At 37.8% G+C, this 26,267-nt stretch overlaps 1 protein-coding gene across 3 annotated transcripts in view; it reads right to left on the bottom strand.

Moving 5' to 3' along the window:
• The window catches only part of WDR7 (WD repeat domain 7), a 408,770-nt gene that overhangs the window by 313,346 nt on the left and 69,157 nt on the right, over nucleotides 1-26,267 (bottom strand). For all 3 annotated transcript variants that reach the window (XM_033238435.1, XM_033238452.1, XM_033238442.1), the window contains exon 14: nucleotides 15,459-15,673. In XM_033238435.1, the coding sequence (XP_033094326.1) occupies nucleotides 15,459-15,673 (215 nt within the window). The remainder of the gene's footprint in view (nucleotides 1-15,458; nucleotides 15,674-26,267) is intronic.

Here is a 26,267-nt window from a genome sequence, read left to right as displayed (position 1 = left end):
CATCTCACTGAGGCGTCTTGGACAGTGGGTGCAGCTCACCGAGCAAGAGCCAAAGCAGGGTGAGGCATTGCCACATCCAGGAAGCGCAAGGGGTAAGGGAATTCCCTTTCCTAGCCAAGGGAAACAGTGACACGCAACACCTGGAAAATCAGATCACTCCCACCCTAATACTGCACTTTTCCAAGGGTCTTAGCAAATGGCACATCAGGAGATTATATCCCACTCCTGGCTCAGAGGGTCCCATGCCCACAGAGCCTCCATCATTGCTAGCACAGCAGTCTGAGATCTAACTTCAAGGCGGCAGCGAAGCTGGGGGAGGGACACCCGCCATTGCTGAGGCTTGAGTAGGTAAACAAAGCAGCCAGGAAGCTCGAACTGGGTGGAGCCCACCTCAGCTCAAGGAGGCCTGACTGCCTCTGTGACTCCACCTGCAGGGACAGTGCATAGCCAAACAAAGGACAGCAGAAACCTCTGCAGATGTAAATGTCCATGTCTGATAGCTTTGAAGACAGTAGTGGTTCTCCCAGAACGGAGTTTCAGATCTGAGAATGGACAGACTGCCTCCTCAAGTGGGTCCCTGACCCCCAGGTAGCCTAACTGGGAGGCACCCCCGAGTAAGGGCAGACTGATGCCTCACATGGCCGGGTACCCCTCTGAGCTGAAGCTTCCAGAGGAACAATCAGGCAGCAACATTTACTGTTCAGCAATATTCACTGTTCTGCAGCCTCCACTGTTGACACCCAGGCAAACAGGGTCTGGAGTGGACCTCCAGCAAACTCTAACAGACCTACAGCTGAGGGTCTTGACTGTTAGAAGGAAAACTAACAAACAGAAAGGACATCGACACAAAACCCCATCTACGTCACCATCATCAAAGACCAAAGGTAGAAAAAACCACAAAGACGGGGAAAATACAGAGCAGAAAAGCTGAAAATTCTAAAAATCAGAGCACCTCTCCCCCTCCAAAGGAACACAGCTTCTTGCTAGCAATGGAACAAAGCTGGACAGAGAATCACTTTGACAATTTGAGAGAAGAAGCCTTCAGACAATCAAACTTCTCCGAGCTAAAGGAAGAAGTTCGAACTCATCACAAAGAAGCTGAAAACCTTGAAAAAATATTAGACGAATGGCTAATTAGAATAACCAATGTCTAGAAGTCCTTAAATGACCTGATGTAGCTGAAAACCATGGCACAAGAACTACGTGACAAACGCACAAGCTTCAGTAACCAATTCAATTAACTGGAAGAAAGGGCATCAGTGATTGAAGATCAAATGAAAGAAATGAAGGGAGAAGAGAAGTTTAGAGAAAAAAGAGTAAAAAGAAACGAACAAAGCCTCCAAGAAAAATGGGACTACGTGAAAAGACCAAATCTATGTCTGATTGGGCACCAGAAAGTGACGGGGAGAATGGAACTAAGTTGGAAAACACACTGCAGGATATTATCCACGAGAACTTCACCAACCTAGCAAGGCAGGCCAACATTCAAATTGAGGAAACACAGAGAATGCTACAAAGACACTCCTCGAGAAGAGCAACTCCAAGACACGTAATTGTCAGATTCATCAAAGTTGAAATGAAGGAAAAAATGAAGGAAAAAAGGGCAGCCAGGGAGAAAGGTCGGGCTACCCACAAAGAGAAGCCCATCAGACTAACAGTGGATCTCTCAGCAGAAACTCTACAGGCCAGAAGAGAGTAGGGGACAATATTCAACATTCTTAAGGAAAAGAATTTTCAACCGAGAATTCCATATCCAGCCAAACTAAGCTTCATAAGTGAAGGAGAAATAAAATCCTTTACGGACAAGCAAATCCTGAGAGATTTTGTTGCCACCAGGCCTGCCCTAAAAGAGCTCCTGAAGGAAGCACTAAACATGGAAAGGAACAACTGGTACTAGCCACTGCAAAAACATGCCAAAATGTAAAGAACATCGATGCTAGAAAGAAACTGCATCAACTAATGAGCAAAATAGCCAGCTAACATCATAATGACAGGACCAAATTCACACATAACAATATTAACCTTAAATGTAAATGCGCTAAATGCTCCAGTTAAAAGACACAGACTGGCAAATTGGATAAAGAGTCAAGACCCATTACTGTGCTGTATTCAGGAGACCCATCTCACGTGCAGAGACATACATAGGCTCAAAATAAAGGGATGGAGGAAGATCCACCAAGCAAATGGAAAACAAAAAAAAGCAGGGATTGCAATCCTGGTCTCTGATAAAACAGACTTTAAACCAGCAAAGATCAAAAGAGACAAAGAAGGCCATTACATAAGAGTAAAGGGATCGGCCGGGCGCGGTGGCTCAAGCCTGTAATCCCAGCACTTTGGGAGGCCGAGACGGGCGGATCACGAGGTCAGGAGATCGAGACCATCCTGGCTAACACCGTGAAACCCCGTCTCTACTAAAAAAAAAAAAATACAAAAAACTAGCCAGGCGAGGTGGCGGGTGCCTGTAGTCCCAGCTACTCGGGAGGCTGAGGCAGGAGAATGGCGTAAACCCGGGAGGCGGAGCTTGCAGTGAGCTGAGATCCGGCCACTGAACTCCAGCCTGGGCGGTAGAGCGAGACTCTGTCTCAAAAAAAAAAAAAAAAAAAAAAAAGAGTAAAGGGATCAATTCAACAAGAAGAGCTAACTATCCTAAATATATATGCATCCAATACAGGAGCACCCAGATTCATAAAGCAAGTCCTTAGAGACCTACAACGAGACTCAGACTCCCACACAATAATAATGGGAGACTTTAACACCCCACTGTCAACATTAGACAGATCAACGAGACAGAAAGTTAACAAGGATATCCTGGAATTGAACTCAACTCTGCACCAAGTGAACCTAATAGATATTTACAGAACTCTTCACCCCAAATCAACAGAATATACATTCTTCTCAGCATCACATCACACTTATTCCAAAATTGACCACATAGTTGGAAGTAAAGCAGTCCTCAGCAAATGTAAAAGAACAGAAATTATAACAAACTGTCTCTCAGACCACAGTGCAATCAAACTAGAACTCTGGATTAAGAAAATCACTCAAAACCACTCAACTACATGGAAACTGAACAACCTGCTCCTGAATGACTACTGGGTACATAACAAAATGAAGGCAGAAATAAAGATGTTCTTTGAAATCAATGAGAACAAAGATACAACATACCAGAATCTCTGGGACACATTTAAAGCAGTGTGTAGAGGGGCATTTATAGCACTAAATGCCCACAAGAGAAAGCTGGAAAGATCTAAAATTGACACTCTAACATCACAATTAAAAGAACTGGAGAAGCAAGAGCAAACACATTCAAAAGCTAGCAGAAGGCAAGAAATAACTAAGATCAGAGCAGAACTGAAGGAGATAGAGACACAAAAAACCCTCTAAAAAATCAATGAATCCAGGAGCTGGTTTCTGGAAAAGATCAACAAAACTGATAGACTGCTAGCAAGACTAATAAAGACGAAAAGAGAGAAGAATCAAATAGACGCAATAAAAAATGATGAAGGAGATATCACTACCGACCCCACAGAAATACAAACTACCATCATAGAATACTATAAATACCTCTAAGCAAATAACCCAGAAAACCTAGAAAAAATGGATAAATTCCTGGACACATACACTCTCCCAAGACTAAACCAGGAAGAAGTTGAATCCCTGAATAGACCAATAACAGGCTCTGAAATTAAGGCAATAATTAATAGCCTACCAACCAAAAAAAGTCCAGGACCAGATGGATTCACAGCCGAATTCTACCAGAGGTACAAGGAGGAGCTGGTACCATTCCTTCTGAAACTATTCCAATCAATAGAAAAAGAGGGAATCCTCGCTAACTCATTTTATGAGGCCAACTCATTTTATGAGGTATCATCCTAATACAAAAGCCTGACAGAGACACAACAAAAAAAGAGAATTGCAGGCCAATATCCCTGATAAACATCGATGCAAAAATCCTCAATAAAATACTGGCAAACCGAATCCAGCAGCACATCAAAAAGCTTATCCACCATGATCAAGTGGGCTTCATCCCTGGGATGCAAGGCTGGTTCAACATATGCAAATCAATAAGCGTAATCCCATATATAAACAGAACCAAAGACAAAAACCACATGATTATCTCAATAGATGCAGAAAAGGCCTTTGACAAAATTCAACAGCCCTTCATGCTAAAAGCTCTCAATAAATTAAGTATTGATGGAACGTATCTCAAAATAATAAGGGCTATTTATGAGAAACACACAGCCAATATCATACTGAATGGGCAAAAACTGGAAGCATTCCCTTTGAAAACTGGCACAAGACAGGGATGCCCTCTCTCACCACTCCTATTCAAAATAGTGTTGGAAGTGCTGGCCAGCGCAATCAGGCAGGAGAAAGAAATAAAGGGTATTCAATTAGGAAAAGAGGAAGTCACACTGTCCCTGTTTGTAGATGACATGATTGTATATTTAGAAAATCCCATTATCTCAGCCCAAAATCTCCTTAAGCTGATAAGCAACTTCAGCATAGTCTCAGGATACAAAATCAATGTGCAAAAATCACAAGCATTCTTATACACCAATAACAGACAGAGAGCCAAATCATGAGTGAACTCCCATTCACAACTGCTTCAAAGAGAATAAAATACCTAGGAATCCAATTTACAAGGGATGTGAAGGACCTCTTCAAGGAGAACTACAAACCACTGCTCAATGAAATAAAAGAGGACACAAACAAATGGAAGAACATTCCATGCTCATGGATCGGAAGAATCAATATCGTGAAAATGGCCATACTGCCCAAGGTAATTTATAGATTCAATGCCATCCCCATTAAGCTACCAATGACTTTCTTCACAGAACTTGACAAAACTACTTTAAAGTTCATATGGAACCAAAAAAGAGCCCACATTGCCAAGACAATCCTAAGCCAAAAGAGCAAAGCTGGAGGCATCACACTACCTGACTTCAAACTATACTACAAGGCTACAGTAACCAAAACAGCACGGTACTGGTACCAAAACAGAGATATAGATCAATGGAACAGAACAGAGTCCTCAGAAATAATACCACACATCTACAACCATCTAATCTTTGACAAAGCTGACAAAAACAAGAAATGGGGAAAGGATTCCCTATTTAATAAATGGTGCTGGGAAAACTGGCTAGCCATATGTAGAAAGCTCAAACTGGATCCCTTCCTTACACCTTATATGAAAATTAATTCAAGATGGATTAGAGACTTAAATGTTAGACCTAAAATCATAAAAACCCTAGAAGAAAACCTAGGTAGTACCATTCAGGACGTCAGCATGGGCAAGGACTTCATGTCTAAAACACCAAAAGCAGTGGAAACAAAAGCCAAAATTGACAAATGGATTCTAATTAAATTAAAGAGCTTCTGTACAGTAAAGGAAACTACCATCAGAGTGAACAGGCAACCTACAGAATGGGAAAAAATTTTTGCAATCTACTCATCTGACAAAGTGCTAATATCCAGAATCTACAAAGAACTCAAACAAATTTACAAAAAAAAAACAAACAATCCCATCAAAAAGTGGGCAAAGGATATGAAAAAAGACACTTCTCAAAAGAAGACATTTATGCAGCCAACAGACACATGAAAAAATGCTCATCATCACTGGCCATCAGAGAAATACAAATCAAAACCACAATGAGATATCATCTCACACCAGTTAGAAAAGACAGGAAACAGGTGCTGGAGAGGATGTGGAGAAATAGGAACACTTTTACACTGTTGGTAGGACTGTAAACTAGTTCAACCACTGTGGAAGACAGTGTGGCGATTCCTCAAGGATCTAGAACTAGAAATACTATTTGACCCAGCCATCTCATTACTGGGTATATACCCAAAGGATTATAAATCATGCTGCTATAAAGATACATGCTCACGTATGTTTATTGCAGCACTATTCACAATAGCAAAGACTTGGAACCAACCCAAATGTCCATCAATGACAGACTGGATTAAGAAAATGTGGCACATATACACCATGGAATACTATGCAGCCATAAAAAAGAATGAGTTCAAGTCCTTTGTAGGGACATGGATGCAGCTGGAAACCTTCATTCTCAGCAAACTATCGCAAGAAACAGAAAACCAAACACCACATGTTCTCACTCATAGGTGGGAACTGAACAATGAGAACATCTGGACATAGGAAGGGGAACATCACACACCAGGGCCTGTCGTGGAGTGGGGAGAGGGGGGAGGAATAGCATTAGGAGATATACCTAATGTGAATGACGAGTTAATGGGTGCAGCCCACCAACATGGCACATGTGTACATATGTAACAAACCTGCACATTGTGCACATGTACCCTAGAACTTAAAGTATAATAAAAAATAAAAGTAAATAAATAAATAAAAACACCAAATTGGATTACTCCAAAAAAAGAAAATGTAAAGTACAAAAAGAACAGAGGTTAACTATAAGGACAATATTAAATAATATTGACTGAAGAAAACAATAATAACGTCTAGTGGAATTTAAAGTATATGTAAAGTTACAATGCATGGCAACTGAAATGTAAAAAGAAGGGGGCAAATGGAATTGTAATGTTCTAAGGCTCTAGCACTAGCAGAGAAATTCTAATAGGAATAATTTGTTTTAGAGTGTAGTAAGTCAAAGATGTACTTATAATCTCTAGGGCAAAAACTAAGAGAATACTAACAGAATCTATAGCTAATAAGTAAAAGAAGGGGAAAGTAAAATTTAATTATCGTTGGGAACAGGCCCCCCAAAATCTGGCCATAAAATCTCTGCAGCACTGTTCATGATGGCCTTAACGCCCACGCTGGAAGGTTGTGGGTTTACCGGAATGAGGGCAAGGAACACCTGGCTCACTCAGGATGGAAAACTGCTTTAAGGCACTCTTAAACCACAAACAATTGTATAAGCGATCTGTGCCTTAAGGACATGCTCCTGCTGCAGATAACTAGCCCAACCCACCCCTTTATTTCAGCCCATCCCTTCATTTCCTATAAGGGATACTTTTAGTTAATGTAATATTTATAGAAACAATGCTAATGACTGGCTTGCTGTTAATAAACATGTGGGTAAATCTCTGTTCAGGGCTCTCAGCTTTGAAGGCTGTGAGACCCCTGATTTCCCACTTCACACCTCTATATTTCTGTGTGTGTTTCTTTAATTCCTCTAGTGCTACTGGGTTAGGGTCTCCCCGACCGAGCTGGTCTCAGCAAAATATATTTGCTGAATCTGAAAGAGGCCAAGAAAAAAAAATAAACAAACATAAAAACAGGTGAGTGAAATGGAACTCAAATGTTAAGATGGTAGATATAACACTATTAGATCAGTTTTCAGAGCAAAATAGAAATAGAGTAGCAGAGATCAGCAGTGGCCATAACAGTTAAGAGAAGAGCAAAGAGATAAAAGGTTTATAAAGAAGCAATTCAGAAAAAATCCAGCAGTCTGGGAAACTTGGAAAGGAAGTAAATGTGGATAATATTTTATCCACAGATAAATCTAGGACGCATTATTATAACCAATGTTTGCACTGAGTTACCAAAAAATAGTTAACATTCAATACATCTTAATTAAAAAATAGCAATCATAATGTTTCCTATTCAAAAAGTTAAACAACACATTTTGCAGGAAAAAAAAAGGATTTTATGCTATCTAAATAATCTGGACATTTCAGAGAATCCACAAAGTCCATATTTTAATATGCCAAATCATAGAGGAGAAAAAAGATCCGATTGCTATTCTTAGCTTTTAAGTGCCAGGATTCAGAAAGCAATCAAAAGTATGAGCATAATTATTATGATACCCAAACATTATTCTTTCAGAGTATCATATCTGTTATCATGTGAGAGACTGACATTAATTTTGTTTTGTTAGTTTTGTTGCTGTTGTTGTTTGAGACAGGGTCTCGCTCTGTCACCCAGGCTATAGTGCTATGGCATGATCTCAGCTCAATGCAGCCTCAACCTCCTGGGCTCAAGCAATCCTCCCACTCCAGCCCCCAGAGCAGCTGGGACCACAGGTATGTGCCACTAAGCCTGGCTAATTTTTGCAAAGACAGAGTTTCACCATTGCCCAGGCTGGTCTCCAACTCCTGAGTTCAAACAATCCGCCCACCTTGGCCTCCCAGTGTGCTGGGATTACAGGCATGAACCACTGTGCCTGGCCAAGTTTTAAATATCTCTATATCATATAATCACCAAAGCTAATAATAAGCATGTTAGAATATCATGATTATTTTACTACTGGAATAATATTACTTCTAATATCTCCCCAGAATGGAAGGGGACAAAAGTTTCCTTTATTTGATGAGAAAATGTATTTCCCTCCTATAGTGACAGGCATTTACTCCTTTGTTTTCTTAAGACCGGACAACTTAACTAAGGCTCCTTTATTTATTAGGTACTAGACAACAACTGGTGTAATTTAAAATTTTCTCCTAACAACCACTGAGGACAAACAAATCTTACATACTTATGAATATATAATAATTAATATATTATCAACATACTCATATTTTCTATTGAAATATTCATTAAAGTTTTGGGATAGAATGTTAAGCAAGTTTAATTGATTCTTCAAAGGTCACACATATCATAAGAATTCTTCTAAGGACAAAAACAGTTCACTAAACAAGGCCTGGTATCCTGTACACAACGTCATTTGGCTTGTCCTTGTCTGTACCTTACAGTGCCCTTTTCACAGTGAATCATAAAGTCAATTCAATCAGTACAAATGTTTTTAGAGTGAATTTTGCAAGCAAAAAACACAGACTATGTTCTTAGTAGGTTGTATTTGACTTCTAAATTCCATTCTCTCGCCTCGTTACACAGAATACAAAGCTACTGACCTTTGCAAATATAGCCCATTCATTTTTTTTCAGGCTTTTGACTAATTAGACAACATGAGAGAAACGTAAGGTAAAAGATAAATCATCCTGGTCATTTTTCCACTTCCTCAGCCTCATCATTTTCCCCTATAAATAAGGTGATTCTGATTGGCACAACAATGCCCAAGATGTAAAGCTGCAGAACAGAAAATTACACACAGTAGGATGAAGAAATGAATTTCATGGCAGTAATGGTTTTCTACCTTCACTAATAAAACCCCTTTAGCCCAAGATCTCTCTACGAAGAACCATATATGTGGCAAATGCTTTACAAGAAAAACATGTCAGAAACATCACCTGATATATTCAGACCATCTTCTTAACATATTCATGTATGCATTCGCCAAATATCATCATGTACAATCTATAAATGACTGGTTATCTATATTTTACAAATCTTCTCTAAATCCTAATCCAGTGAACTGCTTATGCTGTGTGGTGCTGGGATTAAAAAAAGAAAAAAGAGAAAAAAAAAGGTGGCTCTACCTCCAAAGAATTATAACCATCTCTTCCTTCCTTTTAACAGAAATCACAGCCTACTTTCATTCTCTTCCACTGAAAATGACTTGGTACATTCATCTCCCTCTCTTTAATCATTACCAATTACAAGGAAACAATTTCTAGTAAGGGTAAACTCTCCAGCTCTGTTCTTAATACCACGTCCTCCTGCATCGGCCCACCCACTATCCTTCCACCAAAATAAATGCTCAGTGATCTCCTAAACAGAGTATAAACCCTGCTCTTAAATCCCTAGCCACTGAAGTTACTACCCTCCCCTTTTTCCATCAAAAGCTAATTTCTTCCACACTCTTTACCTCCACTTCTCATACTCAGCTCACTGTACCCTGATTTCTGACCAAACCAACTCTACCAAAACAGCTCTCTTAATCATCACCAATGGCTTTCCTAATTACTAAACCTACACACCCCAATTCTTTTTTTTTTTGGTTGAGACGGAGTCTCGCTCAGGCTGTAGTACAATGGCACGAACTCGGCTCACTGCAAGCTCCGCCTCGCAGGTTCATGCCATTCTCCTGCCTCAGCCTCCAGAGTAGCCTCCGGAGTAGTAACTACAGGCGCCCGCCACCACAACCAGCTAATTTTTGTATTTTTAGTAGAGACGGGGTTTCACCGTGTTAGCCAGGATGGTCTCAATCTCCTGACCTCATGATCTGCCCACCTTGCCATCCCAAAGTGCTGGGATTACAGGTGTGAGCCACTGTGCCCAGCCACACACCCCAATTCTTAATGTTATTTCATTTCTCTGATAAACTGTAGACCTTTTACTTTTGTTTTCAACTGTATGTGTGATCTAGAATCTGCCTGTATGATTTCTCTTTCTCTGCTTCTCACTGGCTCATCTTCATCTTCCTGATATCTAAACAGGTATTCTGTCTTCAAATTTCTTTCATTTCCATACTCTGTCCCTCAATAATATCATATGAAGATGTGGCTTAAAAAGAATTTCTTAAAGGATAGCTTTACAAACAGCTCTCAATTTCTATCCTGTAATTCTGTACCAAGATTTTGCAATGCATTACCAGTAGTCAAAATGTACTAAGTATAATTCATTCATTTTTCTCGTTCGTTAATCCATTCAACAAATAGTCATATTTTAAAAAAGAGTCAGTTGGCTAGAACTGGAATAATCAAGGATTGAAAAATAAAATTAAACGAGGGAAGCATACGTCTGATCACACAGAGTCTCAGAGGCCACTGTAAGAAGTTTGAATTTTGTTTTAAAGATAACCGAAGGCCACTGGAGGTTACCTGCCCAAGGTCACCCACGGCCAGCAAGTTATAGAACTATAGAAACATAATTTGAACACAGACATGCCTGTCACCAGAACCCAGGCTCTTAACCACTCTTTTGAACTGCTTTTATAAAAATAAAGCAAAAGCCATTCCACCAGAGAACCATACTTACACTCTTGATATTAACAATACTATCTTCTGATGTAGGAGTCGGCAAACTATGGCCCATGGGCCAAATCCAACTCACCACCTGCTTCTGAAAATAGTTTTATTGGAAAGCAGCCATGCTCATTTGTTCACATATTGCCTATGCCTGCTTTCACACCATAAAGCAAAGTTAAGTCACTGTGACAGAGACAGTGCACAAAGCCTAAAATATTTACTATCTAGCCCTTTATAGAGTTTGTCAATCCTTGTTCCATCCAACTGTCTTTAGGTGCATCAGCTACTAATTGGGGACAATAAGAACTAACTCACCTATTTGCAGTGACAATTCAGGAAAAGAGCATATCGAAAAAAATCAAATGACAGCAGGCACCCCAAAATGTGAACTGCAGTCTAAGTCAGGCTCTATACTCTAGCATCTATTTGGGAAAAAAATAATACCATCTCTATTCTATCTCACCATCATGTCACTTATTTCTCAAAGGTATTTTGCTGACTTGCACACACCCCAACTCCTAACACTACCAATAAAATGCACGTCTCCTATTACAATCACCCTGAAAGCCCATTCCATGGCCTGTACATTCCCGTTAATAGCACTGCCATTCTCCCTTCAGCCGGGTTTTGGTCTCTGAAATCATCTTGAACATCAAACTCTTCAAGACCAGAGTGAAGTCCTACTTATTCAACTTATGCAACAGCTTCCTAACCATCCCCTCTTCCATATTTCTAGCACCTAATCCTATTTCCAGTCCCCATGACCTCCCACTTTATCATTCCAGTAACCTCACAATTCACTTCCCAAATCAGTATTTGTAAGTGTCTTACATAAAAATGTTAGATATGACAAAATATTTCTTAAGCAATCAAAAGTATCCTTTTAAAAGTATTCAACATGTCAGCACCCATGAAATTACGTCCTCAGCTTTGCATTCAAGTTCCTCTACAACACAATTCTAACCGACACCTCAAACTTCCTACTAAATTTCTTGAGCAATTACCATTTTTCACTAGTATGTACCATACTCTATGTGTACTTATACTACAATGTAATATAGTTATACTACGTTGAGTATTGGAAATAAAAAGATGAAAAACTGAATTCCTGTCCTGAAGAAGTTCAAAATCTAGTAGGGAAGACAAATATAAAGAGCAAAAAATACCCCATACAAAGGGAAAAGTGTTTTGGGAAAGGTATAAACAAAAAAAATGTGAGCATAAAAAGAATGTAAGAACTAACTCTGCCAAAATGGGTAGAGGGACTAAGGGTTGGTGATGGCTTCACTGTCCTGAGGAAGAATGAGATTAAAAAAACCAGGGTAGGGAAGGGAAAAGACGGATAGGAGAGAGGATGCAGGATGCAGGATTCCTGCTATTTCAAGCCTTTTTTTTTTTTTTTTTTTCCAGAAGCAGTGGTTTTAAACTAGGGCCATTTTTTGCCTCTTAAGGGAAACTTGACAATGTCTAAAGACATCTGATTGTCACAACTGGAAAGAGGAGGCTACTACTAGCACGATGCGATGTAGGTAGAAGAGAGAAACGATGCTCAACATCCTACTATATAGACTACAGTCCTCCAACAACAAAGAATTATCCATCCCAAAATGTCAGTCTGTCACAAATGAGCTATCATGGTCTACAGCCAAAAGGAACAGGATAAAGGAGAGGATAAAGTTGAGATAAGTCGGCTGGGCACAGTGGCTCACGCCTGCAATCCCAGCACTTTGGGAGGCTGAGGCAGGTGGATCACGAGGTCAGGAGATGGAGACCATCCTGGCTAACACAGTGAAACCCTGTCTCCACTAAAAATACAAAAAATTAGCCGGGCACAGTGGCAGGTGCCTGTAGTCCCAGCTACTCAGGAGGCTGAGGCAGGAGAATGGCATGAACCTGGGAGGCGGAGCTGCAGTGAGCTGAGATGGCGCCACTGCACTCCAGCCTGGGCAACAGAGTGAGACTCCATCTGAAAAAAATAAATAAATAAAATAAAAAATAAAAAGTTGAGATAAGTTCAGGATGGGTTAGAACACTGATAATACAGATAGGGCAAGGAAGGAGAATGAGTTATATCTACACAACTTCACTCACCAAAACCAAAGGGAGAATATGCAAAACTGAACAAAATTTCCTTTTGCAAAGGAAGAATGCAAGTTACTAATGAATCTCCACATCTAAAGGTTCTTGAACACAGACAGACTTGAGGCTGCAAAGCAGGGGTCTTAAGACAATCAGGTATGAGGGAATTGCAAAAGACAGGGCAAAAAAGCTAAAGAAATGGCTCTCTGCACCTTCTGTTCCACATCATCCAATTCAACACATAGTTATTGCACAGCAGCTGCTGCTAGACGTCATGGAAAAGCACAGAGATAAATAAGTCAAAAATCCCTGCTCTCAAAAAGACTGAATTTCAGTAGGGAGAATTAGGTAAGTATATAAGTTATCATAATATAAATAAAAAAATATATATCACAAGAGAAATGAAAAGGGGTTCAAATATACACAATCTTGCAAAAGACTCATTGCACAATAATAAAGTATAATTTTACTGAATAACCTCTTGATCTTCTAGTGAGAAAAATATCACAGGATAGTACATTCTCCATCTTTGCAAAGTTTTGAATGTCCACTATAATTAACACAATTAGCAAAATAAAATATCTGTTACTTCCATATAGCCCTGATTGCTAACACCATTCTACCAAGACAAAAAGCAGGACACTTTCTATAGAGTATCCCAATACAGGCTTCACTTTCCATTGAAAGACTCATGTAAAAAATTGGATCCAATATCCTAGAGTAAGTCCTGTACCATTGAGAAGCTCTTAGTTGTTTGTTTTTTAACTGTGGGTGGGTTTATTTCTCCTGAGGTTAGAAAGCTATCCAGAGGACAGCTCTTTAAATATTCCCTTCAGAAGGAGCCTCAAACTCAACATGAGAAAAGAGTTACAGAAATCCCTAATGGTCCAGCCAACATACATTTTTCATAAAGTGATTATCCTCCTGCAGCCTCAGCTTCCTAAGCCTTTTTCCTCCCTTCTATAATTGTTTTCCTTGTAGGCCAGGCAACAATTACCACTGCTACAAGACTAAGGAGGTTCACAAGCAACATCTTTTACAATACCTAAGTGTAGTGTCTCTGATATCTGGTGCTTTTATCACTAATTGCACTATAAAATATGCTATTAAAACAGGGACAAACAAGATTGTAAAAATCACATAATGGACCATGACCACTTACAAAAGCCATTCATAACTGTTACTGTACCACTCATTTTTCTTTAATTTGCAAGTTATATAATTATTTTTCCAAATTTTTACTTCTAGGGGATACCATCAAGAAAAAGAATATATCTGGGAGTTACATAACATGCACGCATGCTCTTAAACATATTGTTTTATAAATTTGCTCAAAATCAAATTACATATCATGTCAGAAAATGTGCTATGAACACTGAATTCCTAGAGACAGCTATGTGATTCCTTGGAAGTAATTACAGGTATGGTCAATGCATTTAAGCTGTGATTTCTTCACAAACTTTCGGGTATGCTACTGAAAGCACAGAGGAAAAATGTAGTTTCATAGTTCCAATTGTTGAAACACACAATACAACATAGCCGATAAAACATTTATATCTTGAGGGCAGAAAGAATGATCAAAGGGTGACATTACTGTGAATTACTGGAGGACGTGGGTCAGTGGAATTGTCTACAGTACTTCACGTGTCATCAGCACGCACAATCTCATGGTTAATTTTCAAGTCTGCAGATGAGCCTTTCAACCCCTTCACTATTTATTCACATGTCTAACCATTTAAAAACATGAAAATCAACAAGAAAAACTAAAATTAAAAGTATTTGTGCTATTCACTAATAACTCTAATGAATATTTAGATGGAACTAGAATTTTAAGTAGTGATTCAGATGAAATATTGAGATTGTCTCTAGGTTTCATTTATCCATTACTAAAGACAAACTAGTTCTAATTCTACCACATTACACAAATACCACAGACCAAATAGTGGCTAGCCTCTACAAAACTAAAGATAAGTAACCAATTCATGAATTGGGACTGGTTTTTTTAATAGGATAATCTTCTGTTAACTGAAGAAGTAACTTATACTTTGATTATTAAGTGTCAGTAAGGAAAGTGTGTTTGAGTTGGGTCTCAGAAAAATTTCAATACTTCTGCAACGCCATCATACTTATTCTGAAACAATTTCTTAAATCTTTACAATGGTTTAACCTTACTAAAATCAGAACCTAATTTTAATAAAATGATACATCACAATTACAGACATCTTAATTGTACCTAAATTATTTTTTTCACTCCTTAGGACACTAGCTAGTGCTCAGTCTTTCAATAGAAAGACTACCAAAAAGTGAGACAGATTATATACACTTGTTTGCCCTAATTTGAGAAACTAAAGTCACTTAATTCAGTCGGAAGGAGTTTAAAATATTTGAATGGTAAGAATAATTTACTTTTTCAAATGCCAACTACTTGAAAAACTCAAACTATGTTGGATAAACCTAAATGAAAATCAAAAGCTTATTTTTCAAGTGTCATCTCTCAAAAATTATCTCCTAAGATATGCCAAAGCCATGTTACTAAATGAAGTTAAATTGGGGTCTACACACTTCATGAGCCCACATACAAAACTTACCTTGTCAGATGCCTCAGAAGCCAAGAGGTTAGTTGCAAGGGTTTGTAGCTTATGATGGGCCATATTTTTAAGAGCAGCAAGACTACGTCTTGTCATAGCTTGTTTCAGGTTGACTGCTGGATGACTAAGTGAATCGACAGCAGCAGGAACAGCTTCATCACAAGCATTTAGAATTTCAACTGCCGTTATCCCCATCACACAACGATCCAATGCACCTGTGAGAAAAATATATTCATAAATATTTCATAATACTAGAATATTTTGAATAGTTTAAGTAAAGAAAAAAATGGTATGAAATTTTTTTATGTAGAAATATGTTTTATCAATGCCTCCTGGAAATATTTTTTTGTACTTCCTTCCTCTAACGATCTTCCATGTAGTACCTACCACCTCAATTAATTCCTCTCCACAGAGTCCCTGATGCAGCTTCCCAATAAAGTCAAGTTCAGAGCTAAGATTCCAACAACCTTCTCCAGGCTTTTCTACTCTTTCTACCTCCCAGATGGTTTTCTTGACTACTTCCATCCCATCACACCAGTACAAATATTAAAATCTATGACTTGACCTTCCTCTAAGTTGTATATCAATCTTAAAATCTTACTAAAATTTGCTTTTTTCCTCCTTGAATAATTGCTGAAGCTTCTCTAAGAAACTTCCACAAAACAGAAAAAATATTATAATTTCTCATTCTGTCTGCAAATTCTTGACTCTTACTCTCACCACCCAGTCAACTGTTTCTTCGTATGTTTGTGGAAATTACCACTACTTCTATTTACAACTACTTTATTTATTTATTTATTTTTGAGATGGAGTCTCGCTCTGTCGCCCAGGCTGGAGCGCAATGGCACGATCTCGGCTCACTGCAACCTCCGCCTACTGGGTTCACACCATTCTCCTGCCTCAGCCTCCCGAGTAGCTGGGACAACAGGCGCCCAACACCACACCCGGCTAATTTTATGTATTTTTAGTAGAGATGGGGTTCCACCGTGTTTGCCAGGATGGTCTCGATTTCCTGACCTCATGATCCTCCCACCTCGGCCTCCCAAAGTGCTGGGATTACACGCATAAGCCACCGCGCCCGGCCTGCAACTACTTTAAAGCTTCCTCATTTGGCCATCCTTTCCATTTATCTCCATCTATGCATTTCTTGTCTAAGTCAGAGCACAAATTTCCTCCAATGCAAGCTTCACTACCTCCTTCACCCACCTTTCAAGCTCTTTATGTTACATTTTCAATGAGTTATTCCCTGGCCCTCTTATCAAATTTTCCCTTTTCTGCTTCACTTTCTCCACAACATGAACACCAGAGAACATACTATATGTTTAAAGTTTTTGTTATTTTTGACCTGCCTCTCTCCACTCAGAATGTAAACTACACAAGAGCTAAGAGTTTCAGATGTTTTGTTCACTGTCGTATCCCTGGTACACTGAACAGTGCCTGGCACATTAGAGGCACTGAGTAACTATTTGTTGATTAAATGGAGATAGAGTTAGCAGCCTCAAAATACAGAGTTGTAACAAATCTATGAGAAAAAAATAAGCCAACAAAATAATGTTTAAAGAATATGAACAATCGAGAGAAGAAATACAAATAAGTAGTAATCATACAAAAAGATGTCAACCTCACTAATAATCAAACAAATCAAATTGAAGCAATAATGAAATACTATTTATCTCTTACCGTACAGATATTCAGCATTCTCAAGTGTGTAAGAAAACTGGTAATATATTTTTAGTACAAATAAAAATTAGTAATTTTTTAACAAATTCTATTAAATTTAAAACTCACATTTCCTTTAACACCGGAATTCCTCTTCTAAGATTATGCTAAATAATGATACCATATCCAAACATATATGTGTGTAGTTGGGTTATAATTGTCTTAATCATAATAGAAAAATTTTTTGGAAACCTAAATATCTATCATTAGTAGACTGGGTCAATAATTTATAATGTATCCACTAAAAGGAGTACTGTGAAGTTATAAACACAACGTTTAAAAGAAAGCTCAGCTATATATATTAACATAGAATAAAAGCCACAACATATTGTTAAATGAAAATAACAAGTTAGAGAACAGTATTCATAGTCTAAAGTGGGGGAAGGGATATTACAGTCACAGAAAAATACTCTTAATAGATGTACACTACATGGTTAACAGGGTATATTTACATGGTTGAATTAGTATAGAACTTCATATTCTTATACATGAAGATTTGTAAGATATCAATTTTTTACAAATGTATATCATGTTTTTAAATATTGTGGGAAAAGATTATTTTAAGTAAATTAAAGTTAATTTGATTTTGAAAATAATATGATATTCTTTCAGATATCTTAAAGTTTCACAGGAATAAATTTAGAATTTACTGCTCTAGCTCTTAATTCTCTATTAAATGTGGTTTGTAGTTATAATGGAAAGGCTTAAGTGACTTTCCCTTATTGATATCCAAAATAAAATCATTAATCAACAAACAAGTGAGAATATACTACCTGCAAAAACACCAAGTAACTAATTTACTCTCTGGTGTCAAAAGTTTATACTTCCTCTCCTCTTTTGAACAACTGAGCCCAAAGTTAGTAAACAGACCTGAGCAAAGGTAGGAGTCCATGTCAGATAAGGGGCATGGTGGTGAAAAGCAGGCCTGCAGCAGCCCAGGGCAGTATGTCAGAGGCTGAGAGGGTGTAGAGGGAAGCTAAATAAGAGGGAGGTGGTGGCAGCAGTTTGACACAGAGTTCAGCCCCAGAAGCATGTGCATGAAGAGACACTGTTGGAACCCGAGTGGAGAGAGGAGGGAGTTCACACAGTGAGGCAGCCCAGTACAGATCCCAAAGGTAGGTCAAGAAATCAACACATGAAAGCAACCTGGCACAGAAGGTTGAAGTCTAAGAGGTATGAGAAGAGCATCCACATGGTGAGGGGAATGGTATGGGGCCCATAGAGTGAAGAGGGTATCTATGCAGTTAGGCAGCTTTGCACAGGGTGCTGGATCCCAAAAGGGGAGAAAGGATGTCCATGCTGGGAAGAGAGGACGTCAGTCACAGGGTATCAGCCAGGATGGATAAAAAGCACAACCACACGAGGAGGCAGCATCATCTACTTGTGCTGTAAAGCAAGACAATGCTGAAAGAAAACAAATATCCAGTGTGAAGGGACTCCCACAGACCAAATCCAAGACATCACATACGAGTTTAGGAAAGTAATCTATTGTATAAAATAGAGATCCAACTGAAAATAAATGAGTAACTTAAATGTTTGATAAAGAAAAGCTATTTACATGGTTTCAAAGTATCTCTTCACAAAATGCTTACTAATTACAAAAAGAAAAATATAATAATTTTCCAGTGAAGAAGCCAAAAAAACACCTTAAGTGACCTAAGTAAACACTAGTGATGAAACAAATTAAAATCATATGCCAACTGATAAGATGTAATGAGAAAAATGTCAGTGATTTTTTTGCCAAAGATACATATTCTGAAAATAACCATGAGAAAACATCAGATAAACAGAAATTGGGAAACATTTTATAAAACGACTGGCCAGAAATATTCAAAACTTTCAGTCTTTAAGGTGAAGGAAGAACTAAGGGACTATTTTAAATTGAAAGGGCGATAGAACTAACCATGCACAATTCTAATCTGGATCTTTTCGCAGTAAAAGACTGTAGTGGAACAACTGGAAAAGTTAGAATAAAGTCTGAAGATTAAATAGTTGTAACACATGGCCGGGCGCGGTGGCTCAAGCCTGTAATCCCAGCACTTTGGGAGGCCGAGACGGGCGGATCACGAGGTCAGGATATCGAAACCATCCTGGCTAACACAGTGAAACTCCGTCTCTACTAAAAAATACAAAAAACTAGCCAGACGAGGTGGAGGGCGCCTGTAGTCCCAGCTACTCGGGAGGCTAAGGCAGGAGAATGGCGTGAACCCGGGATGCGGAGTTTGCAGTGAGCCGAGATCCGGCCACTGCACTCCAGCCTGGGCTACAGAGCGAGACCCCGCCTCAAAAAAAAAAAAAACAAAAAACAAAAACAAAAACAAAAAAAAATAGTTGTAACACAACAATGGTAATTAACTTCCTGGGGCGGGAGGGAAATGTACACTCCATGAGTGAGGGTCAAAACATTTGCACATAAGAGGATAATCAACAACACAAGCCAAAAATAATAATAAAGAGGCTGATATGGTTTCGCCCTGTGTCCCCACCTAAATCTCACCTTGAATTGTAATAATCCCCATGTGTCAAGGCAGGATGAGGTGGAGATAACTGAATCATGGAGACAGTTTCCTCTATGCTATTCTCTTGATAGTCAGTGAGTTCTCACAAGATCTGATGATTTTATAAGGGGCTTCCCTCTTCGCTCAACACTCATTCTCCCTCCTGCCGCCCTGTGAAGAAGTGCCTTCCACCATGATTGTAAGCTTCCTGAGGCCTCCCCAACCATGTGGAACTGTGAGTCGGTTAAACCTCTTTTCTTTATAAATTAGCCAGTCTCAGGTATTTATTGATAGTAGCATGAGAATGGACTAATAGAGGTTCAAAAGATAGAAAAAAAAATCCATTCCCAACTAAACCTGTTTTTAAAAACATTAGGGAAAGAGTGGACTCTGCCTGAATATTTAAAGATTTTGAAAATTCAAATTAGCAGAAAAGACTTCTGCTTCCAGCCAAGACGGAGTAATAGGAACTGAATTTACCCTTTTACGTATAATAATTGGGAAAAAATAGATACAAGATTTGAAACAATGCTTTTTCAGACAATCCTTAATTGACAAATGTCCATTGTCTGAACATTGATTGACTAACATCCATTGTCTGAATAGCCTAACAGATTCCTTAGCTGAGAGTACAGGCAGATAGAGTTTGCAACAGAATACCAGGGTGAAAAGAAAGCTCCAGAGAAACCTGCAGAAGGTCCTCCTTACATATTTGGCAGAGTACTGATTACTATGTGACTGTGAAGAAACTAACTACCCAAGGCCAAGGAAAGAATCACTTCAAAAGATTAGAGGGTGCAGTACCCAGGACTCAGACAGGATTGTGAATAGTGCCTACTCACCAGCCAGACTGGAAACCTCACAATTCATGAGCCACTGGGTACAGTTCTCAGGAAGGTCTTCCCTTTGCAGTGGATAACAATTAGCTCCACATTTAACCCTGCTCCAGCCCTACCTAACAAAGCAAGACCCAAAAGGATCAAACTGTTTCTCAATAATTTAACTGTGTCCCACAACAATGCTCAAAACATTTGCAGAAATACAAAAATATCCAACACCCAACAAAATAAAGTTCACAATATCTGGTAGCTAACAAAAAATTACCAGGCATGGCCAGGCGCGGTAGATCATGCCTGTGATCCCTGCACTTTGGGAAGCTAAGACAGGTGGATCACCTCAGGTCAGGAGTTCGAGACCAACCTGGCCAACATGATGAAACCCCCATCTCTACTAAAAATACAAAAAATTAACTGAGCATGGTGGTGTCTGTAATCCCAGCTTCTCGGGAGGCTTGAGGCAGGAGAATCACTTGAACCTGGGAGGCGGAGATTGCAGTGAACTGAGATCGGACCACTGCACTCCAGCCTGGGCAACAAGAGTGAACCGCTGTCCCAAAAAAAAAAAAAAAAATTACCAGGCATGTAAAAAAAAAAGATCAATACTGAGTGAAAAAAAAAAATCAAATCAAGAAAACAAACCCAGAACTGACAAAGATATGAAAATTAGAAGACAAAGGCATTAAGTTATCATAATTCTATTCCAGATGTTCAAAAGGTCTGCAAAGAGACATAGAAGATATCAAAAGACCAAAATCTAGAATGTAAACTACAATGATCAGGATGAAAAATATACTAGATAGGAATAATTAGATTAGACATTATAGAAGAAAATATCAGTAAACTTGAAAGCATAGCAATAGAAATTATATAAAATGAAACAAAAAAATAATTTTTAAAAATGAAAATACCATCACAGTGAGCTGAAGAACAACTTCAAATGGCTTAAAAGACATATAATTGGAGTCTCCAAAGAAAAGAAAAGAAAATGGAGGGGAGAAAATATATTTGAATAAATTATGGCCAAAAGTTTTCCAAATTTGATAAAATCTATACAGCCATGATCTAATAAGTATAACAAACTCCAAGAACAAGAAATATAAAGAAAACCACAATCAAATTGCTCAAAACCAGTAATTAAGGAAAAATCTTAAAAGCAGCCAGAGAAAAGAAATGTTACATATAGAAGAAACAGAAGGACGACAGCAGATTTCTCGCTGGAAATAATGCAACCCAGAAGACAGCTGGAGTACAGGAAGCAAAAGACAAAAACCTGTTGATCTAGAATTCTATATCTGGAGAAAATAGCCTTTAAAAATGAAGATAAAACAAAGTTTTTTCAAACACGCAAAAGCTGAAAGAATTCATCACCTGCAGACTGACACTAAAATAAAAATTAAATTTTAGACAAAAGAAAAATGACTCTAGGCAAAAATCTGCATCTACACAAGGCAATAAAGAGCAATGGAAATGGTGACTACACAGGTAAATATGCAAGACTGCATTCTTATTATTCAAATTTCCTGAAAATATCATAGATATTTTTGTTTTAAACAAACAAACAAAAAAAATGGAAGGAAAAAAGCAATGTTCCAAGTGAGTGAAAATCATGAAAACAATATGGATGATACTAGCAACAAGAATTGGGAGTGACCCAATTATTATTGACCAGAGAAACTGGTTTGTGTAAAAGAACAGCAAGAGGTAAAGACAGAAAGGTAGGAAGGTGCCACACTATGCAAGACCTTGTCCTGAAGGCTTTATGAACTAATATTGTTTATGGTTTATTCATTAAGACATTCATATGAAGCAAGTGTTGTCAGTGTTTTCTTTCCTAGGATTAATTTCCCAGCAGAGTACAGGATGAATTAGAAGGTAGAAAGAGTAGGCAGGGTACCCAATAAAGATAGCCTAGGTATGGAAAAATATGGCCATAAATTACAATGGTACACTGGAAAGAATAAAAAAGTAGGTGAGGGAGACTAATTGCATGGAGGGGTTGTGAGGGGAGGGAGTAGTAAGCACGGTCATATCTCCACTCTAAACCTCTTCCTTCAAAAAGGGAAGCAATGAAAATGGTAACTACATAGGTAGGTAAATATGTAAGATTTCACAGAGTCAATCATTAAAAGAGAAAAAAGAAACTCTCTAATTATACTTGGTTTTACCAAGGTTTTAGTCAATTACCTCTTTTTCTTTACCCATTCATTTTCTGTGTCTTCCCCTGTCCTATTGCATGTTTTGTAATAGAATGAAAAGCAAAAATGTACAGAAAAGCTGATGATGTAATGGCAATATATAATGAAATACAAATGTAAGATCTAATTTCCACTGTATTAAATACTACTGGCAAAGGGTCAAATACATGAGGAAAACACATGCTACTAAAACCCTCCACTAATAACAAAAGACTGAATTTCAACACTACCTCCTGATTCTCTTCAGCAATTTTAGTAACAAGAGAAAAACATCAATTTAAATGCATCAAAATAAAAGCATGAAAAACGTTTTCAAAACTTAGTCTTAAGGAAGAATAACAGTCACTAAGGCTTTACTTATATGACAATCTGAGTCCCTAAAACACAGGCTTTTTGTTAGCCATGCTTTATGTGTTTTTCAAAAGACATACAAACATACATTAATTCATAATTCCCTGCTAGATTTCATTAGGTACTTAAGTTCAAAAAGGAGACTCAAATGCATATTTCATGAAGTACATGCAAAAACAGAAATATTAGAAAACATGGAGAGCAGAACATAAAAAGAAACATCACATAACAAATAAATTCACAAGTCCTCATACACTAATTCCTGATATTTGTCAAGCATTAATGGCATTTGCATTTGTCCAAGAACATCTAATAATTATACATAAGGAATAGAAATATGATGTGGGAATCACTTTTGTTGTGTAGCAAGAATGATAAAAAGAAGCAGATGAGAATGTGGTTTAAGCTTGGTAATGGCTAGATAAGAAGAACATTTTGTAACATCGGTCATTACTTTCAGCATGCCTGTTTCCCAAAGAGACAGGATTCTGACCTTGTCAAAGGCACTGCATACTTACTGGGAATATCAAACGGGAAAAATGAGGCGGTTGATCCCAGAAGCACATAAGCAGCTCCACAGAAGCCACCTAGGTCAGTGGCCCACCTTAAGTTCTTAAGAGGGAAGCAAGAGGTTCATCTGGCTCAATCTTGTTGCTAGTGTTTGGGTAGTTTTTTAACTATTTAGAGATGTAAAAGAATAATTTCCATGGCCATTACATCACTATTACATTGCTATTGCATATAAGAAAATGTCACAATAAAAGAACAAAAGGTTCTAGAACTCCAGCTCTCTACATTTTGCATTACTAGCTTTGGCTGCATTTCACAAGGAAATATGAACTGAAAACACAAAGTACTCATTTGAAGGAAAAAAAAGTGTAAACATGCTGCATAAACATATAAAGGAAAGACACTTCAGGTGTTTTAAGCTAGAAACATCAGTATAACTCAAAACAATAACTAGAAAATTGCCCAATATGCAAAACAGGGTTAACATGGTATGGCTGCATTTGTAAAAATACATTCCCAAAACACTAACAAGAGGTATTAAGTATCTCCTCAGAGTTTAAATACATTTCATACATCAAACTCTGGCTGAATCTGATTTTCCTAGCTTCATTTTTTATTTATTTAATAAATAAATAAATTTAATAAATAAATAATGTCAATACCTCCAGGATGTACCTTACTGACTCCCCAGGGAACTTTATATCACTAGCTACAGCATGAACAGCAAGGAGGAAAAAAACAAAGTATGCCTCCTATTATGGTTGAAATCCAAAATAAATTCAGCTTCTCTATAGCATTTATCTTGACTGTCATATTGACTGATTGCTTACCCAAATCTTCAGCATGTAATTTCAATATTACATGCTGTATTTTATCTAAATTGGGCTTAATTATACTAAACTGATTATAAAAATAACCTCTTCCAGTACCCCTACAGTTAGGGCCTATTTGTCATTTCCTTCTAGAAAAATTACTAGAACAGTAACTTTGTCTATCAGTAAGGCCTCATTTGTAAATAATTTCGTTTTATATTCTTCACAAAGATATTTATAGTATCTGAAATATTCAAGTATTATATATTTAAGCATCAGAAAACTTCAGAAAAATGATACTCTCTTAATATTTAATTTGAACAAGTCCTAAACAAATTTACTATACATTTTCACTTAAAATATATCAGCTATTAATTTAATAGTTATAGATTTTTTTATTTTTAAGGCAGAGTCTCTCTCTGTCTCCCAGGCTGGGGTGCAGTGGTGCAATCACAGCTCACTGTAGCCTCGACCTCCTGGTCTCGTGATTCTCTCACCTCAGCCACCTGAGTGGGTGGGACACAGACATATGTCACCACACTCAGCTAATTTTTGTATTTTTTTGTAGAGACGGTGTATCACCATGTTGCCCAGGCTGGTCTCAAACTCCTTGGCTCAAGCAATCCACTCCCCTCCACCTCCCAAAGTGCTAGGACTACAGGTATGAGCCACTGTGCCCAGTCTTAATATTGACAGTATTTTAATACAGTGTCTTACAAATACCATTATTGCTGTAAGAACTTTCTTTAGTACTAATTCCCAAAAAATTATTTCTAAATGTAGATAACGTCATACTCCCAAGTTCAACAAAGTAGCAAGTTACATAGCATGCTTCTTTAATAATAGTAGTAGGAAATACATACACATGCATGTATACACACACACACAGGCTTACAATTGCACACACATACACATACATACATACATATATTCTGTTTACCACATGTCAGGAAAATATTATCTCATTTTATTCTCTCAGAAATGCTTTAAGATAGAAAATATTATTACTCTAATTTTACAGGTGAGGAAATTGAGGGATAAATATCCAGTGACTTGGAATAGGTCACAGGGCTAGCTAGGAGTCCATCCTAAGTTCAATCTAAACAGTCTGACTCTAGAGCCAAAGACAAATTCCATATATTCAGTTTATGAAGTGGACTAAAAAAAAATAAAACACAAGACTGCTATTCACCAGATAGGACATAACATAAAGACACATAAAAGAAAGACACAAAATTGCGTATGTAGTACAACAGCAATTCTGTTTTTTTAAATGCCCAGAAAGAGATTAGAAAGTAATTTGCCAAAAATGTTAACATTTACCACTGAGCAATGAGATGTGGGTTCATCTTTCTTCTTTTCTAATACTTTTGTGCTTTTAATACTTGACCAAAAGTATGAATCTCTTTTACAATGAGAGACAAGAGAAAGAAAAGTTATACACAAAAGCAAGGAAGTTTGACAGACTTCAAGAAGGCTTCCTCTTGTCAAGATTGCCTATGTACTACCAGTTAAAATGAAGACAATAAATAAAAGATTACTGAAGCTTATGACTATTTATTCCCAAAAGGCTTAAGAGAACTCCCTTTTGCACAATAGTGTATGCAGAAATATGTTTAGAGTCTGATTTCAAAAAAACACTATTTAAAACAAAGATGAAGAAAAGGAAAAAATCTAGTAGAAATATTAGTACAACTAGGAATCAAAAGAAAGACTTTCATAACTGATAGATGACTACTGAAAATTGTAAAAGTAAAAAAACAATGAGTTTGAAAAAGGCCTAAACCAATAAACATTTAGTTATATACTTGCAAATTTCTGAGGGAAAACCATGGCAGTCTGTGTATAAACATTACATATTATTGTCTGTGCTTTTAAGCTAAGC

The sequence above is a fragment of the Trachypithecus francoisi genome, unplaced genomic scaffold (assembly GCF_009764315.1).
Source record: "Trachypithecus francoisi isolate TF-2019V2 unplaced genomic scaffold, Tfra_2.0 Contig01474, whole genome shotgun sequence".
In the NCBI taxonomy this organism is placed as follows: domain Eukaryota; kingdom Metazoa; phylum Chordata; class Mammalia; order Primates; family Cercopithecidae; genus Trachypithecus; species Trachypithecus francoisi.
Note: the sequence above shows the minus strand (reverse complement) of the source record. Positions and strands in the feature narration are given on the sequence as shown.